The 21,027-nt window shown below is 42.3% G+C and overlaps 2 protein-coding genes across 2 annotated transcripts in view; one reads left to right on the top strand and one right to left on the bottom strand.

Moving 5' to 3' along the window:
• Nucleotides 1–497: 497 nt before the first annotated feature.
• Nucleotides 498–19,585, bottom strand: tmem143 (transmembrane protein 143). The gene is made up of 8 exons (XM_031906549.1): nt 19,337–19,585; nt 16,142–16,363; nt 14,773–14,877; nt 13,839–14,033; nt 9,972–10,108; nt 6,140–6,419; nt 4,082–4,271; nt 498–1,244 (listed from the first exon to the last, which is right to left on the bottom strand). Exons 1-8 carry the CDS (start codon nt 19,583–19,585, stop codon nt 1,099–1,101), a joined length of 1,524 nt encoding a protein of 507 aa, XP_031762409.1. The 3' UTR covers nt 498–1,098.
• syngr4 (synaptogyrin 4) overlaps nt 19,470–21,027 on the top strand; it is a 13,858-nt gene continuing 12,300 nt past the window's right edge. The window contains exon 1 of the mRNA XM_018095524.2: nt 19,470–19,617. The gene's annotated coding sequence lies outside the window, so the exon portion shown is untranslated. The remainder of the gene's footprint in view (nt 19,618–21,027) is intronic.

The following is a 21,027-nucleotide window of genomic DNA, read 5'->3' as shown; positions in this document are numbered from 1 at the left end:
CAGAGAAAAGGGAATCATTTAACCATTAAATAAACCCAATAGGGCTGTTCTGCCCCCAATAAGGGGTAATTATATCTTAGTTGGGATCAAGTACAGGTACTTTTTTATTATTACAGAGAAAAGGGAATCATTTAACCATTAAATAAACCCAATAGGGCTGTTCTGCCCCCAATAAGGGGTAATTATATCTTAGTTGGGATCAAGTACAGGTACTGTTTTATTATTATAGAGAAAAGGGAATCATTTAACCATGAAATAAACCCAATAGGACTGTTCTGCCCCAATAAGGGGTAATTATATCTTAGTTGGGATCAAGTACAGGTACTGTTTTATTTTTACAGTTTTTCATTTAGAAAAACTTTAATTATATATTTAAAATGGAGTCTGTGGGAGATGGGCTTCTGATCTCATACCTGTATATTTCATTTTTTACACGTAATCTAGAATCAACTCACAGCTCATTAACACACGTGCAAACTGTTCCAGTCCAGTTCCAGTCCAGTTACCCCTAGCAACCATTCAGATTTGATCAGTGCAATTCCGATAATAAAAGCAAACCTCTGATTGGTTGCTCTGTGCTCCTCCACTGATGATGTTTGCCTCATGATAGTGATTGAGCTCCCAAGTGTTTGGTTTCCGGATATAAAGACCCAAGACAATAAATAATAATAATAATAGCAAATACAATGTGAGCTCAGTACAGAACCATAATGTTGTGAGGCAGATACCCGCCCACTCATGGGCACTGACCAGTGTTTATGCCTACTTTCTACTTTTTGTTCTATAAAAGTCACTCCCATGAAAATAAATAACAAAACACACACATGCAGCAGCCGCAGCACAGACAGACACAAGCACAGAGATTCCCAAGCTCACAAAGGTACAGTATCACATACAGTATACAGTCAGTTTCAAGAGCCCAAAGTGACCTGAAAGGAAACATCAGTGGCAGTGATATTCAGTTCCAAGGAGCCCTTGGGATGCAGTCACCAGATGCAATAGCAGCATGGATCATTTAAAGCAAAAGAAGTGCAAGTTGCTTCACTGAACCACATATAACAAAGGATATGTCTGATGCCCTTCAGCTGGGCAGCCATCTCACGTCAGCTTGTCTGAGCTTTTCTTCCTTAAACCCTTCATATTATGGAGTGCACGCTGAGCAGAAAACGTTATATCTAGTCCTGATTTTGCTTTCAGCCAGGCTTCCACTTGCTCCTTGACCCGTGCCACCGTTTTTGGATCTTCTGCAACGAGTAAAGCGGGAATGAAAAAATGACAGACTTGTGAGATTTGCTCCTGCTCTGACTTGGTCATAAGACTAGCGACACTGCCTTGGCACATAATTAGCTGTAGGGCTCCTAACCTGCACAATGTTCTATCACTAGGCATTCATCTCCACCAACTGCACCATGTAGTTCAGTACGCCCCAGGTGATACTAATGGCGGCCATACACGGGCAGATTTTAGCTGCCAATATCAGTCCTTTAAGACCAATTTGGCAGCTTATCTGCCCGTGTATGAGGACGAACGACGGGCCTCCCCAGCCTGAAATCAGGCAGATTTTTCCATCGGATCGGGGACTGCATTGGCTCGTTGATGCGGTCCCCGAACAAACAGCGCCTATACCTGCAGTTTAAATTAAATCAATTGGTCCTAGGGCCAAACAACTGAATTGGCCCAATATCGGCCACCCGTAGGTGGGCATAGTGGGAGAATATACTCTTGCTTGGTGATCTCGCCAAATGAGCAGATCTTACAGTGTATGTCCACCTTTAGACCAAAAATGTTCTGGGATTTGTGAGTTATTATCCTGTGTAAAATAGACAGAACCTGATGGTCTGTATGCCTTTCCCCTCCAGTTGGAAGATTTTTTGAATAACAGATATAATAGTATTTACTTATGAGCCAATCACTGCAGCCTAATGTGGTGTAGATATGCCGGCAGTGACATGGATACAACATTACATGCTCCCCATCAATAACTTGCCTGCATAGTAAGTGCAGTATAAACACACAAGGTCCTGGAGCAAAAGGTATTCACGCAGTACAAACCTTGCACTGATAAAAATAGAAATAAATATATTCCCCCCTTTTTCATGAAGAGTACGGGCTTGTGTTCAGAGGCCTGCCATATTGCTCTTTTGAAATTAGACACTAATAAAATATGCTATCTAAATTACCTTGTTTAACTGGGGCTACACAGAAAAAAAGGGGCCAAAGGAAAGAGAACATTTAAGCTACCAGATGGCGTTTTTGCATTCCCAGTAAAAGGACTGGCCTGGTCAGCTATGTATAACATGGAAACCCTGAATGGCTGGCCAAACAGTACACGTGTGTGTGTGGCTATACACAGATTGCCAAATGAGTGGATCTTTCCCTGATAAGGCCACCGTAAGGTGTGCAATATTGGACTGATCTGATTTTTTGGGCTGAAAGATTTTAGGACAGATATTGGTCAGGGAGGCTGTCTGAGAGCCTCATACATGGGCCAATAAGCTGCTGACTCGGTAGCTTTTATTGGCCTGTGCATGGCCACCTTAACATAGGTGCTAAACTGAATATATACTCGAGTATAAGCCGAGTTTTTCAGCCCCCAAAATGGGCTGAAAAAGACATCCTCGGCTTATAATCGAGTATATACGGCAGCACCCACCCCCCTGGACGGACGGGTCACCTTCCAAGATGAGCTGCTCGCTGTATTATTTTATATTATTATTTTAGGCGAAATGTGCCCCACAGCAGATGAAATGGTTGCCCATATTCCCTCCGAAGGAGAGAAGCGCACACTGTAAGCCTCACCCAGGCACCAACTGCCGGCGCATTCTCTCCAGCGCTGCACGTCTCTGCTGCCCAGACTAAGGTCACGGTGATTCAGCGACAGGTGTGCCACGCTCCTATGTCACTCTGTTTCTGGGGTTTGAACAATCCCATTGATCTATCGCCCAGGCAGGTAACCGCTGCAGCGCCTCTCACTGCCAAAGGGGTATCAGTGGGGCATCAGGGTCACCCGCGGGGGAGGGGGGTGGTACTGCCGAATGTGGGTAGCGCGCCCGTCGGGACCCGTCCGTCCAGGGGGAAGGGGGGGGGGAGTCAAGGGAAGCGCCTATGTGAGGAGGAGCACGGGGAACTGTTGCGGCACTGTTCTGATCCTCTGAGGGTGATGGTAACCAAAGCACACTTGTAGGTATTCCTTTATAAATTATTACAATTAAATCACACAAACCATAAAGCGGACATAAATGCACTGAATATTAAATATTACAACAGTCTACAGTTACTACAGTCACAGTTAATATGTACATTATGCTTGCTTATAGGATTGCAGATCAGGTGTAGATTTGGGTTCTACCAGGTACTCTGTCTGATATATTATAATCTGGTTGCTGGAGGTGTTCTCCCCAGACTTAGCACTTCCATTGGCCACATGAAGAAGGTGCATTTGCCACTGTGTTTAGAGTATGCTACAGCAAAGCTACACAGTATTTGTAAATGCACTTGGGCTATAAGTGGGTGCTTTCTGTATACAATAAGCTATATAAGGAGAACTAAATAAGTTCAACTGCAGTTACAAACAGTATTTTGTCCCGCCGTTGGACCCATCCGTCCACGGGGGGGGAGTCAAGGGAAGCGCCTATGTGAGGAGCGCGCCTTGTATATGAGGAGCACGGGGAACTTGTTATGGCACCGTATATGTGAGTATATAGTTTATATACTTGTATATATACACTATACTTATACAGTATATAGTGTAAAATATATACTTATATACAAGTATATAGTTTAGTGTGACAGCCTTCCCAAACTTGCCTGACAGTTAAAAAAAAAAAAACACCCTAGGCTTATACTTGGGTCAATAAGTTTTTCCAGTTTTCTTAGGTAAAATTAGGTACCTCGGCTTATATTCGGATCGGCTTATACTCGAGTATATACGGTAACTGCAATATCCAACCACGGCTAATCAACTATTAACTTTGAATGTTTTACTACAAGTTAGAAAATGAAAGCAATAATGTGACTGGTTGCTACAGTCAACTGTACTGGATCACTTTAGCCCAGTATCTGTATTGACCTGAATACTTGCCTGCTTCACTTCCATCACTTGGAAGGTTGAGTTGTTTCAAGAAGCTGTGTGCCAGGATCACCTCCTTGGCATGTTCTTCCTGAGCCCTAAGAATGAGGGCGCCGAGAAGCTCGGAGTTATTGGAAGTGCTCTTGTAATACAGCATGTGTGCCAGTTCCAGGGAATGCACGTTCCTACGCTGAGAAAACACCTGGAGTACGATATAAATAATGTTATGAGCGGCTCTTCTCCCGGTATCCCCACCTACGGGTGGGTGATATCAGGCTAATTCGGTCGTTTGGCCCTAGAACCAAACGATTGAATTAGGTTGACGGGTGTAGGCATTGGTCGGTTCGAAGACCGAATCAACAAGCCAATGTGGTCCTCGATCCTTGTAAACCTGCCTGATCAATATTTGCCCAATTTCAGGTCAGATGTCAGTTGGGCAGACCGTCTTTAGTGCCTATACACAGCCCAATAACCTGCCTAATCAGTCTTAGGGACCGATATCGACAGCTAGAATTGGCCCGTGTATGGCAGCCTTAAAGGATTGGTAACTTAGTGCACAGAATGTCTTAATGCCCTATATATACTAATAATGGCTGAGTGCAGAGGACCTTTTGTTGTTGTCTATAAGAATATTGTGGTCGCATTGCACCCCCACCTAATGGTTTCAAATTTAGTGGTGAGCACAACTTTCCCTTTTTTGCTATAGTTTATAAAAGAGCAACGGCCAGCTCCATGTTCATTCCAATGGGCCAATAAAAGGGTAACCATTTGGGGTTAACATTGAAAGCAAGTAAGGTTAAATAAAACTTAGTCCCTTTGTTAAATGTGTATTGAACCAGTAGAATTCTTAATGAATCAGATGAAAGTGAGTGTAAAGGTGGCCATACACGTGGCGATCTGACGATGTTTCGTAGGACCATCGGTCGCACGAAACATCGTAAGATCCGCCACACACCATTCAGGGCTGAATCGGCAGGTAAGGAGGTAGAAACAATAGGATTTCTACCTCCTTCTGCCGATTCAGCTCTGAAGGGAGAATTTTGGTCAGGCGCCTTCTATGGCGCCCGATCAAAATTTTCAAACTGGTCCGATCGGCGAGTCGTCCGATATCAGCAGCTTCCTGCGATATCGGTCGACTCGCCGACATGCCATACACGCACCGATTATCGTACGAAACGAGGTTTCGTACGATAATATCGGTGCGTGTATGGCCACCTTAAGACTGGCCAGACCGGGGATGTACTCGGCCAGCTTGAATATATTGCAATATATGGACAAACAATCCCTGTTTTGCTTAAAGGGGAGGGCATACCTTGGTAGCTTAATGCACAGAATGGCTTAAAGTAGAAGGAAAGGCAAAATCACTTAGGGGTGCCAAAATGTTAGGCACCCCCAAGTGACTTTAATCGCCTACCTTTAACCCCGGGCCAGTGCCCCTGTTCGGAGAGAACAGCCCCAGCTCGGGGTAGCTGCATCGCTTCCTACTTCCGGGTTCGCTCGCGCGCATGCGCAGTAGAGTGAATAGTGGAACTTTAACAGAGAAGTCGGCTTTTCACTCTACTGCGCATGCCCTTGTCCTTAGTTGTTCCAAGAACAAAGCTGGAAGGAGGAAGCGCTGCAGCTACCCTGGGCTGGTGCTGTTTTCTCCTAACAGGGGCACCAGCCCGGGGTACAAGGTAAGCGATTAAAGTCACTTGGGGGTGCCTAACATTTTGGCACCCCCAAGTGACTTTGCCTTTCCTTGCCCTTTAATGCCCTATATATATATTGATAATGGGAGAGTGCAGAGGGGCTCTTGTTGTTTTTTATATGAATTTTGTGGTCACAGCCTCATTGCACCCTCGCCTAATGATTTAAAATTTAGTGGTGAGCACAACATTCCCATTTTTTAACTACAGTCTGTGCCTGCAGCAAGCCCTGCTGTAAGGATGTACGTGAGGATGTCACTGTTACTACTAAATAATCCTTAGATAAATGTCACATTGCTCTGCGTTCCATCCCATGCAAGCCTGCCTTTCATGTTAACCTAATCATTTTTTAAGAGCTGCCCTGTCACTATTCTAACATTACCTTCCAAGCGCGAAATGCCATGAATCCGGCAAAGAAGAACAGGAGGAAAGATGCGCCGACTTTCAGATCTGTGAGGACGACCATGCCCACGTTGACGAACACGATTCCTCCGCTGACGAGCAGCATGGTGTTCAGCAAGGTGCGATCAAATCTGGAGGTGCGAACTTTCACCACAGGAAGCAGCTGCTCCAAGCCTTCCAGAGGGATGTCCTTGAAGCACTTTAAGACCATATGGCTGTTCCTGGGGCGGGCTGCCACGACGACTCGCTTAAAGTAGCGCCTGTTGGAATCAGATACAAACCAATAAACAAAAATGGGAAAAGCAAAAACAACAGGAAAATAAAGGTGGCACGTGAAACATCTGACACATTTATTACAGCAAAATAGTTCAGTCCAATAGGAGAATGTTCCAGAAAATGCCAGATTATTCTGTGGATCATCATTCTTCCATATTGTATTTAAAGGAGAAGGAAAGGTAAAAACTAAGTAAGTTTTATCAGAAAGGTCTATGTAAATACAGCCATAAGCACTCAGAGAAACACTGCACTGAGTCCTCTATCAAAAGAAACAGCATTTCTTGTCTTGTTGTTTTCCTGTGCCAGAGACACACAGCTCTCTCCCCTCTCCTACTCCCCCTCCGTCAAGAATGCTAAGAACTCTCTCCCCCCCTTAGGAATGTGTGATCTGAGTCAATCAGCAGGAAGCTGCCTCATAGTCTTACTAATTGAGCATTTACACAGGTCTTGGTGCAGGAGCAAGGCATTATGGGAACTTTCTTTACAGAGCTCAGCATTTTTTTTTCCTATGAGGCTTCTGATCATCTGAACGGGAGAAATATGGGGAGACTTAAGGGCACTATTGAGAGAACTGAAGGTATGCCTGCAGCTTGTGATTAACTCTTTATTAGTCTTTCCTTCTCCTTTAACTAATACCTGAATTTGCTTGCATTGGGAATGGGGATGCACCAAATCCAGGATTTGGCCTTTTTCAGCAGGATTTGGGTTCAGCAGAATCCACGCTCCTGGCCGAACTGTATACGAATCCATAAAATCGTGTGACTATTTGTCGCATAAACATGTTGAACATTTTTCGCCATGGTTCTCTTAAGACCTTGTCAGATTATGTATGTACTTCCCAAACATGCAGCTATGTATGTCCCAGGGAGGAAGATGGGCAAGTGTTATAGCTGTGCCCTTGATGAAGGCCCAAAAGGATTCCTAATAGCAGGCTGAATGGCATACAAACATATGCAAGGTCAGTATAAAGATCTCCAAGGAAGCAAATACAAAGAAAAAAAAGATACACAAGACGTGTCCTGAAAGCACTTGTCGATGAAGAAGATTTTAAGAATTCAAGAGATGTTGAATGGTAATGTAGATGCATTTCATCAACTGCTGGACGTCTTTTTGGAACTAAAGGGCATTATAACTGATGGCAGTGATAATAAAAACTACAGCTGTAAGTGCTTTTACACTTCCCGTTGTAATGTTCCGCTTTATATTTGCATTCCTGCTTTTGCTTACTTGCATAAAAACAAAGCAGAGTTTACATTCTGGTTTACGAAAACAAATTCCTTTTGGAAAGCGTTTACCCCGCCATCCCAGCCAACAGACAGATCCCGCAATTTCATTCACTCAGCGTTAAGGATGAGCAGAGAGGCAGCCGCCACCAACCTCAGGGTATTACTGAGCATCTGTTATAATGATAAAGGGAAGGGCAGTCTAATGATGTCTGCAAATGGGACTAGCCATTTTGGTAGCCTCTTTGTTATACTGTAACAGGGTATATTTTAGTGTTCTGTGGTTTCCAGTAATGCATTACTGTAACAAACGGAGAGCCCTGGTCACACTAAATGGCTTATTATATTCCGCTGTGGCGAAACAGAATCCTTATGTCTACTGGCTTTTACTAGCTCTTATTTTAGTGCTGCGCTTGTAATGGGAGCATACTACATAAAACTGGGAGCTCTGCAACAAGGTGTTTAAAGAATAACTACACCTTAAAATGGTCATTACTGTATGTGGAACGCAGACTGCATTTTAATGAACTGTTCTTTTTTACATGCTTTAGATCAGCATTGCGTTTTTTTAAAAATATATTATTATTAAAAGCATGCTGTTGGACTAAGCATTTTGTTGAGACTGCATTGTGCAGCCTAAGGGCACAGATGAATAAGGAAAGAATGTGTCAGTTCTCAGATCAGGATAAAACCCAGGCATCAAGTCTGGCCTTCACATTGAGCATCACTATACTCCTACAGCCTACCGCAACTGGATCTCCATACCTTAAAGAAATACTGTCATGAAAAAAAACATCAGTTAATAGAGCTTCCCCAGCAGAATCCTGCATTGAAATCCATTTTTCAAAAACGCAAACAGATTTTCTTATACAGGTATGGGATCCCTTATCCAGAAACCCCTTATCCAGAAAGCTCTGAATTACGGAAAGCCTGTCTCCCATAGACTCCATTATAATCAAATAAGTGAGAATTTTAAAACTGATTTCCTTTTTCTCTGTAATAATAAAACAGTACCTGTACTTGATCCCAACTAAGATATAATTACCCCTTATTGGGGGCAGAACAGCCCTATTGGGTTTATTTAATGGTTAAATGATTCCCTTTTCTCTGTAATAATAAAACAGTACCTTGTACTTGATCCCAACTAAGATATAAATAATCCTCATTGGATGCAAAATAATCCTATTGGGTTTAAATAATGTTTTATTCATTTTTTAGTAGACTTAAGGTATGGAGATCCAAATTACGGAAAGACCCCTTATCCGGAATACCCTCGAGCATTCTGGATAACGGGTCCTATACCTGTATTTAGTTTTGAAATTTAACATGGGGCTAGCCATATAATACAAACATAACTCTGCAGTGTATACTGTAAAAATATACTACTGATCAGAGAATACAACGATTTAAGAACTGCCAATGGGCAACACTTCATCATTTGATTATTCATATACACATTTGTTGAATAAGCAATGGGGCAGGAATTATTGAAGCATCTGGCACACACAGCAATAATATCTGCTCACCCTCTATAACATACAATAGAGTTCATATATTAACAATGGGCAGATCCATCTATGGGAAGTAGCCCATGGAAACCAATAGCATTTATCTTTTCATTGTTCTACATGCAGATAGCTGAAAAAGCGAATCATTAATTGGTTGATATGGGTTACTACGCAAGTGCAAATTTGTCCAATGTTGGTAAATGCGCTATACTATGTCTTTAAGTTGAAAGAACAGCTAAAGAGCCGTACAGTGAAGATCACTTTTTTACTTTTAACTTAAAGTGGTAGTTCACCTATAAATTACTTTTAGTATGATGTAGACAGTGATATTCTAAGATATATTGTAATTGGTCCTTGTTTTTTTTTTTAATGTTTTTAATTTAGTTTTCTATTCAGCAGCTTTTCAGTTTAGTATTCCAGCTGCTATTTGGTTGTTAGGGTCTTATTTACATTAGCAACCAGGCAGTGGTTTAAATGAGAGACTGGAATATGCAAAGGATTAGTAACAATTACATTGTTGCCACCCAGACCAATAGTTTTTTTGGCTATAAGGGTGATATCAGTGACCCCCATTTGAAATTTGAAAAGTGGTAGAAGAGGAAGACAATATAAAAACTTTAAATAAATAGTAAAGAGCAACTGCAAAGCTGCTAGGAATAGGACATTTTCCTAACATACTAAGAGTTACCTTAAAGGAGAACTACCCCTTTAAAGATATGGAACATAAAAATATCAAATGTATCTTAACAAATAGGGCACCCTGTATTTACATTGCACACGAAGAGCACCCGTTAATAGGTCTTGCCTTTCTGGTGGGGTGCGCGGAGACCGGGAGAAAAAGGAACTCTTGGCGTTGGTACTCATCTGAGTGGATAGTGGTGCCACTCTCTGTCCGAGGGCCCAGTAGCGGATATATTCATATTTGTCAAGGTTCACATAAACCTGTAAACAGAAAATCATATAAGGTTCACATAAGGTGTTCTCTATTATCCTACAGTGATGGTATTTAGTGCGGAAAAGGAAAAGTCATGGTAACAGAGTTTTATCATTCTTCTGTTGTAATACTAGTGACATGAAGCTTAGTTACCATCAGGCACAAGGTACAGGTGTGGGATCACTTATCCGGAAACCCATTATCCAGAAAATTCCAAATTACGGAAATGCCATCTCCCATAGACTCCATTAAAAGCAAATAATTCTAATTTTTAAAAATTATTTTCTTTTTCTCTGTAATAATAAAACTGTACTTGATCCCAACTAAGATATAATTACCCCTTATTGGGGGCAGAACAGTCCTATTGGGTTTATTTAATGGTTAAATGATTCCCTTTTCTCTGTAATAATAAAACAGTACCTGTACTTGATCCCAACTAAGATATAATTACCCCTTATTGGGGGCAGAACAGTCCTATTGGGTTTATTTAATGGTTAAATGATTCCCTTTTCTCTGTAATAATAAAACAGTACCTGTACTTGATCCCAACTAAGATATAATTACCCCTTATTGGGGGCAGAACAGTCCTATTGGGTTTATTTAATGGTTAAATGATTCCCTTTTCTCTGTAATAATAAAACAGTACCTGTACTTGATCCCAACTAAGATATAATTAATCCTTATTGGAGGCAAAACAAGCCTATTGGATTATTTCAATATTTAAATGATTTTTAGCAGACTTAAGTTATGGAGATCCAAATTAAGAAAATATCCCTTATCTGGAAAACGCCAGGCCCGAGCATTCTGGATAATGGGTCCCATACCTGTACTGTTTTATTGTTACTTCAGAGAAAAAATAAATCATTTCTAAAAATTTAAATTTTTTGCTTCAAATGGACTTTATAGGAGATGACTTTTCTCTAAATCAGAGCTTTCTGGATAACAGGTTTCCGGATAAGGCATCCCATGACTGCATAAGGGAAACTTTACCATAAGCAGAGGATGTAATTTATTTACTGAAAAAAATATACATCAATGTTTACACCATATATGATTATAGCTAGATGACTGGCAAGGGATTTCGAGAGTTTTCGAAGTCTATTAAATGTCCTGGCTGTAAAAACATACTATCATATTATAGTTATTAGTGGGGTACAAGATAAATGCCAATAATAAGATAATACAAGAGAAGGACCTCACTCCTACCCCCATATGTGATAAAAAGCATTAAAGGAACAGTTCAGTGTAAAAATGAAACTGGGTAAAATAGACAGACTGTCCAAAATTAAGAAATATTTGTAATATAGTTGGGCAAAAATGTAATATATTAAGGCTGGAGTGGGCAGATGTCTAACATAATGACCAGAACACTACTTTCTCCTCTGCAGCTCTCTAAGCTGTTAGCAGTCAGTAACCAACCAGTGACTTGAGGGAGGGGCCATAAGGGACATAACTGTTTAGTTAGTTTGCTTTTGAATCGAACCTGTGTGCTAGCAATCTAAACCAAACCTAGAGAACAGTTATTTCCCATGTGGCCACTCTTAAAGTCACTGACTGACTAAGAGGTTAGAGTGTAGTAGTGTTCTGGCTATTATGTTAGACATCCATTCCCTCCAGCCTTTATTGATTACATTTTTGCCTAACTATATTGAAAACATTTTTTATTGTGCGCAGTCTGTCTATTTTACCTAGCTTCATTTTTACACTGAACTGTTTCACTGAAGTTCACCCAGGAACAGTAACCCATAGCAACCAATAAGATGTTTGCTTTTAAAGGTGACCAATAAATACTTGAAACCTGCTGACTGGCTGCTAAGGGTTACTGCACCGGGACAAGAGTTAGTGTCTTTAATACAAAACCCAATTAATGTTTCTTTGAAAACAGATGAAAAACTACAACTGTCTTGGATTTTTAATTTTTTTTATAGTGAAACGATTCCCGTCTTGGATAGAAACATATTAATATAATTTTAACATACTAATAAGATGTTTTTACCCACAAAACAAGGCACCATGTGCAGTTGCAGCCTGCTTAGTGTACAGTTCTTCAGTGTGAAATCATTGATATTGCTAGGTTACAGACTTACAGACCATTCACTAACGTATTTAAACTATTGCTTAACTTAGTACATACTCCACATGATACACTCAAGATACACACAAGACAGACCGCTGAAGCATAGGATGGCCTCTGTTTGCATTCCACTGTCCTATTTTGTTTAGAGCATCTCACTGTTTTACCTGGAAGAATTATCTATTGGAGTATAATTTCTTTCTATTCCTTCTGGAATAAAGATAAACAAACTCATCCCTTTTTTCAGAGTAGAGCTATCTGTTGAAGGACTTGATGTCAGAAATATGAAGGGGAGGCAGAAAAGGTAATCGTATCAAATCCAGGTCCTGCCCTGCCCTTGAGAAAATGTGCAAAGCACCATGTCTTTTTATTTATAATGCAAGGAGTGCAACTTTGCACTGTGTCTCTACTAGAGGTTAATAAGCTTTATGGTTTTGTCCCTTCAGCGAAGATGAATATGTTGATTCCTTTTCATGAGCAGGCAGCTTAATTCACATTCTAATCTAATATCATGTGTTAGGATAATGCCACATGGGGAGGGGCGTAGGGGCTGGTTCTTACCCTGTGTTTGTCTGCAGGCCAAGAATCAGCCCCGTGTGGCATTAGCCTTAAGCTGGCAATATATACGCATGGATATCATTGTGCGAAACAAGACTTTTTATGATATTCGGTGCGTTTATGTTGAATTTATGAGGTGATGGGCTAGAAAATTTTGATCGGGCACCGTCGAAGGCGCCCAAGCAAGGGCATGCATTTAGGGCCGTCAGATAGGGTAGAATTCCTATTGTTTCTACCTCCATATTTGACGATTCTGCCCTGAATGTTAGTGAAGGGTACGAGCGATCTTCCGAGTGACAAAGATCGTAATTTTAACGTGTATGGCCACCATTACAGTGTATGCCTGCCACCTGGGAAGGGTTTGCACCCCCATTGCAGGAGTGTGTGGACTTTAGGTTGTGGGCTACATAGTCTTGTTAGAGTATCTAAATGTGTCCCTAAAGGCCAATTTAAAGAAAATGCTGGAGCATACACTGCCGGACGATTCTAGTTAGCAACTGTGTGCAGTAATGCAACCGACTATCCAAACGTTGCAAATAAAGGGACCTACATAATTCTGTCAGATAAGAAGCGAGAATAAGCAATTCAGGCCTTATCAGCATTCATACAGACTCTGGGGATACATACAAAAATACACATTCATGTTTATCAATATGTCTAAGAGGTACAAGAGAGGGTATTATATATATATATATATATATATATATATATACACACACATACACAAATCTAATCACATTAGCATGCTCTTACTGTCCTCTTCCCAGAATGCAGTTGGTTATGCTGTGAGCATTTCTATTCTGCCTGTAGGCAACTATAGCATTTCAGGTTTTACAAACACAAATGCTCTCTGAAGCCTGATCACAGAGAATGGCAGATAAATATTTACACTGACGATAAAGAAAATCAGTCCCCTTAGTAATCCGCATATCTTTTTTACAGCAGTGAATATATTTATATTCCACGGAGAGTTCATAAAAGCAGGGAGAACGCAAACGAGAAACACAAGTTTCACTATAGAAATAGCAAAGATGAAAATACTGATTACGCTGCAGCTTCTCTCTTGTATGGAAATGCAACCAAGCAAATCTGGAAAAATGTTTTACCTGCACCCCATCGTGAGGATGATGCACAATGAGCGCGTATGCTAGGGCGTCCTCGGACAGCACATTGAAATTGGCCTGATCCAACACTGGTTGCAGTTGGTCCAAGACCTCTTTTTCTTTGAGGAGTTTCTCTGAATCCAGTAAAGGGGTTTCTAACGTTGCATCACGGTCTGGGTTTATGGGATCATAGAGCAGCTTAGGAAGAAATGAAATGTATAAGTTTGCATATTCTTACCTGCATGTATCTGAAAACAATATGGCACCAACATTCTTTAAAAAGAACAAGGAAGGGTTAAAGGGATACTGGCATGATTTTTATGGTGTACTTTTTATGTCTAAATTACACTGTTTACGTAGCAAATAATTCACTCTGCTATTTAAAATTTTATTCTTGAACCAACAAATGTATATTTTAGCTGTAATATTGGTGTGTAGGCGCCATCTCAGTGCATTGTGCCTGAGTCTGAGCTTTCAGAAGGAGCCAGCACTACACATTAGAACTTTCAGGTAACCTATTGTTTCTCCTACTCCCATGTAACTGGAGGAGTCCCAAGCCGGACTTGGATTTCTTACTATTGAGTGTTATTCTGATATCTACTGGGAGCTGCTATCTTGCTCCCTTTCCATTGTTCTGCTGATCGGCTGCTGGGGGGGGGGGGGGGGGGGGGGGGGGGGAGTTGATATCACTCCAACTTGCAGCTCAGCAGTAAAGTGTGACTGAAGTTTATCAGAGCACAGGGCACATGGTTGTGGCACCCTGGGAAATGAAGCATATGGCTAACTAACTAAGTAATCACATATTTAATTGAATGTGTGTTGGTGTTTTATAAATACAGGTTGCCTGTACTGTAGGTAAAGGTAACTATAAATGAAGGTAAAATAAGGACACATACAAAATAACAACATTTGTTGAAGAGATAAAATGACAATTCACCTGAAGTGCTTCGAGGGTGGAGTGGTAGGGCTGAAAAAGGCTGTGCTCCAGCTGGTCTACAAAGGACAAGAAAGATTGTCTCTCCGATTTATCACAGTGAATTTCCTACAAAAAGTTGGATTAATTTAAGAAATAAAATCTGCATTCACAATTTGAAACTGTAACTTTCTTGCTTATATACATTTTTTCTTTTTTTTTCTCTTTACCTTCTAATGCAGAGAGATTTAAATACTGGAAATGATGGCCTTCTCCTGTCTCAAACATAAAAATACATTTTACAGATGATTTGGTCTTCTCCCATATCAAGAGTACTGCTGTATATACCCAACTACCCCCCCCCCCCCCCTCACTCAAACAGACTCCTGAAAACCTTCAATTTGAGCCCATACCCACTGCTAATTACTGGCAGGGAGTCTGTAGAGCCTGTGCAGCCCAATGTCTGATGCACTGAGGTGTCTTATCCAGCCCTTTGTCTCCTTCACTTCTAAGGACAAAGACACATGGGGTGAGATTTAGCCACTGCAGACTAATGTACAAGTCTATTGCCTTCGCCCTAAGTCATCCATACCCACCAATAAATACACCAGGAGGTCCCTTGAGAAGAAACCCCTATGAACGTTTAAAATAATGCACCCTTTCAGGCACACTGTAATTCTAGTGTTATAGACTTATAGCACTTGGCCTGTGGCCTCCTAACCTTTTAGGGTGAAGACAAAAAGAGCTACTAGTAGCAGCTACTTGTCGGGGGTGTTTGGGGGGGTTATGGGGTGCGGCAGGGGCCCCTGGGGAACCCTCACCCCCCGAGCCCAGGTAGCATCTGGCAGTGGGCTGGGGGTTAAATTATTGATTAAATAGGCACCAGAGGTTCGATACAGGCCCTCTGGTGTCTATATTTATAAATAAATATATGGCCCTATATATCTGGACATAAAAGTCAAACCATGTAGCTTGTCCCCCAGATAGCTCACAGGAGCAGTGGTCAGAGGACTGATTGTAAGTAAGGACAAAAGTAACGTTTTGCCAGTGGTTTTGGAACGGAGAAGAATAACCAAAATGAATTACAAAATTTGCCCTACTGAGAGTGAGGTATGGTGCAAAGCTTGCTTTAGAACTTCAGCCAATCAGCAGGTAGCATTTACTGGTCATCTGTATAAAAGCAAACATCTGATTGGTTGCTATGGGCAAACTTTAGGCCTTTTATCACATGTGGATATAGATAAGCAGAACAGTAGACAGTCATTAGCTGCCCAGATTGAGTAGTGACAGTGGGAATGATTTTGACTGTTGTCTGTAGGGCAGGATGGAAATTCTGACAATAGGAAGTTGCAGTAGCAGTTAAGTGATTTCATACATGGACATTTCCTCTCACCTGAATTAGATGCTCTACAATCTGGCCCTTGGATAAAGGTATATATCTCTCTTGATATTGCACTGTCCAATCCTTTGGCTCTATTGGCTTCCACATTTTTCTGTATTCTGCCATTTTAGCAGCCAGTGTTCCCATGCCACGGGCAGCTGGAATTCCAATCCCGGACGCTATTCGAACAGCACCCAGAGTTGTGTACAACATTATGAAGGATAAGGCTATTACCTAAAAAATAAAAGAGGTATATACCTGTTAAACTTGACTATTGCAGAAAGCAGGAGTCATAAAGCTTAAACTATTGGTTTTTAAGCTAACACTAAAATACAACTTATTTACATTCCCATCAGTCCCTGCCCCAGAGGAGCTTAGTCTTAATCCCTATCCAATTCACATGCAAGTGCAGCTTCCAGATCTGCCCCAGTGCAGAATGCGACTTTGACACCCACCCAGAACCCTGCACCACCCTCACTGCCTTCTGACTGGCACTGGGTACACTCTCACCTGACTGACCGACCCCCTCTTTCCCCCCCTACCCATTTTGACAGAGGTCAAAGGTAAACTTTATTTCTTACAAGATGCCCTTAAATATGGAAGTATTGTAACTGCCAAATACAATAAATGCATATGTTATTATGTATGTGTTCAGTTTAGATGGAATATTTATCCCAATTCAAAATACTAATTTTTCCGAAAACATTTATTCAGTGCTATGCCATGTTACATGAAAACATACATAGTAACTTAAGGTGGCCATACACACTAAGATCTGCTCGCTTGTGAGGTCGCGAAGCGAGCAGATCTTCTCCCAATATCTCCACCTACAGGCCCTGGGGCCAAACGATCGAATTAGTAAGACGGGTATAGGCATCCATGAATTCTGGGACCGCATCGACAAGCCGATGTGGTCCCTGATCAGACTCATTTTTAAACCTGCCCGATCGAGATCTGCACGATTTCAGGCCAGATGTCGGTCGGGCAGGCAGGCCTGGAATCTATAGGCATTTTTTTTTTTTGCAATGAAACTTGGTGAAAAATGTTGCTAATCCGTAATGACAAACAGTATCAACATACAATATTCTGTATTCTAACAAGCTTATGGGGATACTGTCATGATTTTTATGGTATTTTTTTATAGTTTAAATTACACTGTTTACATAGCAAATAATTTACTCTACCATTTCATCTTTTATTCTTGAACCAACAAATGTATATTTTAGCTGTAATATTGGTGTGTAGGCGCCATCTCAGTGCATTGTGCCTGAGTCTGAGCTTTCAGAAGGAGCCGGCGCGACACATTAGAACTGCTTTTAGGTAACCTATTGTTTCTCCTACTCCTTTGTAACTGGAGGAGTCCCAAGCCGGACTTGGATTTCTTACTATTGAGTGCTATTCTGATACCTACTGGGAGCTGCTATCTTGCTGCCTTCCCATCATTCTGCTGATCGGCTGCTGGGAAGGGGGTGATATCCCTCCGACTTGCAGCTCAGCAGTTAAGTGTGACTGAAGTTTATCAGAGCACAGGTCACATGGCTGTGGCACCCTGTTAAATGAAGAATATGGATAGCCCATAAGGTGGCCATACATTTAGATTTTAGTCATCTAACGATAAACACTAGGGTACAGATCATACATTATCTGACCAAAATTTTATAACCTGTCAACTACACAACTGATCACCATGGTACAAAAATAGTCTGGACGATAACTGCGTAATAAAAACACTTGGTACAATTATACTGGCGCATGTATGACCACTTTAATGGATTTAGATTTAAAACCACAGCTTAAGAAACCATGATTTAGTGGCACAAAGTGCAAATCTGAGCATTCAAACAGCTGCCCAGGACAGCCATAAGCAAGAAATGGGAGCTACTGGGGCATCTCCATGGCACAAGTCTCCATCTCTTAGGGCAGGGGTGGCCAAAGCATTGATCGTGGTCCACCAGTCGATCCCCCGTGGTGGACCACAGCGAAGCCGGGAAGTTAGTGCGGCAGTTCCGCGCTTTTATTGGGTATACGTACGTACGCTGCATCACGTACATAGGTAGGGAGAGGCCAAAAGTCGACCACTGGGGGAAAAAGTCTGTCCACCTCTGTCTTAGGGCTCTGGCACACGGGGAGATTAGTCGCCCGCGACAAAACTCCCTGTTCGCGGGCGACTAATCTCCCCGAGTTGCCTTCACCTGCCATCCCACCGGCGAAAATGTAAGTTGGGATGGGATGGCACATGCGGCGGCATGATTTCACGCAAATTGCCGAAGTTGCCTCACGAGGCTTTTTTGTCGATTTGCGCTAAATTGTGCCGCCGCGTGTGCCATCCCACCGGCGACTTACATTTTCGCCGGTGGGATGGCAGGTGAAGGCAACTCGGGGAGATTAGTCGCCCGCGAACAGGGAGTTTTGTCGCGGGCGACTAATCTCCCCGTGTGCCAGAGCCCTTAAGGTGTGGTTTAAAATCTAAATCCATTAAAGTGGTCATACAGGCGCCAGTATAATTGTACCAAGTGTTTTTATTACGCAATTATCTTCCAGACTATTTTTGTCCCATGGTGATCAGTTGTGTAAGGAGTCGCGGGCGACTAATCTCCCCGTGTGCCAGAGCCCTAAGAAACCATGATTTAGTGGCACAAAGTGCAAATCTGAGCATTCAAACAGCTGCCCAGGACAGCCATAAGCAAGAAGATGGGAGCTACTGGGGCATCTCATTGGCACAGGTCTCCATCTCTTAGGGCAGGGGTGGCCAAAGGCGTACATAGGCAGGGAGGGGCCAAAAGTCGACCACAGGGGGAAAAAGTCCGGCCACCCGTCTTAGGGTGAAGACACACTGAGCTACTAAAAGCTAGAAAATCCCCTGCCATAGACAATAATGAGAATTCCATCTGCTAAAACTCAGGCAGAGACAATTATCAGTAAATGATCAGCATTGTCTATTCTAGTAGCTGCTACTAGTAGCTCCATGTGTCTTCACCCTAAAGCTGCAATGGTCTGGTACATAAGGCAACCCCATATGGTGCAGTCTCACAGGCAACGCTATAAACTACACAAACTCATGCGTTCCAAGCAGACCGAACAAATACACGCACAGTTAGTGTCTCTAAAGAGCCCCCTCATTCACAGCTACAAAGGCCTGCGCTCGGCGTTAGTTACAGCACCTCCCGCCCCCCCCCCACAACAAATACACAAAACGAAAGCGCTAACCTCTATAGGCGCAGGGCTGACATTCAAACCTGCGGCTGCGCAGTAGCGCCTACGAGCTCCGGCCGGCCATTGGCTATGACGTCCCTTCGGCTGGAAACTCAAGAAACGAAGCTTCAGAGAGTCCGTCACGCATGCGCGTACTTTCCCGCTCTGACAGGAGTTCTCCTGAGGTGAGAAAAAGGACTGCGTTTGAAGAGCTGTGGACGGCCACCTCGCCTTACAGATTATCATTCGGCTTAGATCTGTCATAACGAGTTAATCCACTTGAAAAAAGAATAGGGGTATGGCATAGAAATCGTGGGAAGTTTAAATTAGTTATATATATGTATATCTATATATATGTATATCTATATATATATCTATGTCTATATAATCAGTGCCAGTGTAAATGAGGGATATATAAGGAGTCTGTGAGGGAGACTTTAACACCACAAAACTATGTTTCTGACCCAGTTATCTTTACTCCAGGTTTTTTTGTGTAAGTCTGAGGTGAATTGGTAACAGTGGGGAAGCTGAACATACAACTGTGGTGCAGGGAAAATACAGTTATTTAGGAAAGGAATTAATTCCTATAAATACCAATTTCCCTTCATAATTTTTTTTAAAAAAGGTACCCCCTCAGAAAGGGATCATTTCCAAAAGCAGCCCTCCTCTTTAGGGATGTAGCGAACCTTAAAAAAAAAGTTTGCGAACTTACGCCAAAAAGCGCGAATATTCGCGAACTTTGCGAACCCCATAGACTTCAATGGGAAGGCGAACTTCAAAACCTAGAAAAGCCATTTCTGGCCAGAAAACTGATTTTAAAGTTGTTTAAAGGGTGCCACGACCTGGACAGTGGCATGCAGGAGGGGGATCAAGGGCAAACATTTCTCTGAAAAATACTTTGTTGACACAGCGTTGCGTAAAAACGGGCAGACCTAGCGGAAATACACGGCTTTTTTGCTATTTCGCACTATTAGCACCATGGAAACGGGATTTGCTTACACCAGTACTAGGCTGAAAAACGCCATGTGTGGTTGTGCGGCGTTTTTAGGCTGAGAAAAAACGCAGCGGAAAAAAAAAACGCGGCGAACCCAAATTGCGAACATACGCGGAAAGTTTGCAAACTTGCGAACACCCAATGTTCGCGCAAATTAGTTCACCGGCGAACAGTTCGCTACATCTCTACTCCTCTTACCACTGGAGAATGGGGGATTACTTTTGGAATTAGAAATTAGTGCGGGATTTACCAATGTCTCTTTAGGGCAGTGGTACACGGGGAGATTAGTCGCCCTGTGACAAATCGTCGTTGTCGCTGGCGACTAATCTCCCCGCAATGTCATCCCACCGGCTAGAATGTAAATCACTGGTTGGATGGCATATGCATCGCTGCGATGTTCTGCAGTCGCCCGAAGTTTCCTCTCAAGACAACTTCAGGCAACTGCGGGTCATCGCAGCGACACATATGTCATCCTAGCCGGTGGGATGGCATTGCGGGGAGATTAGTCGCCAGCGACAACGAAGATTTGTCACAGGGCGACTAATCTCCCCGTGTACCACTGCCCTAAAGAGACATTGGTAAATCCCGCACTAATCTCTAATTCCAAAAGTAATCCCCTATTCTCCAGTGGTAAGAGGAGGGCTGCTTTTGGAAATGATCCCTTTCTGAGGGGGGTACCTTTTTTAAAAAAAAATTATGGGGGAAATTGGTA

This window comes from Xenopus tropicalis, chromosome 7 (genome assembly GCF_000004195.4).
Source record: "Xenopus tropicalis strain Nigerian chromosome 7, UCB_Xtro_10.0, whole genome shotgun sequence".
In the NCBI taxonomy this organism is placed as follows: Eukaryota; Metazoa; Chordata; class Amphibia; order Anura; family Pipidae; genus Xenopus; species Xenopus tropicalis.
This window is presented reverse-complemented; position numbering and strand designations above follow the sequence as displayed.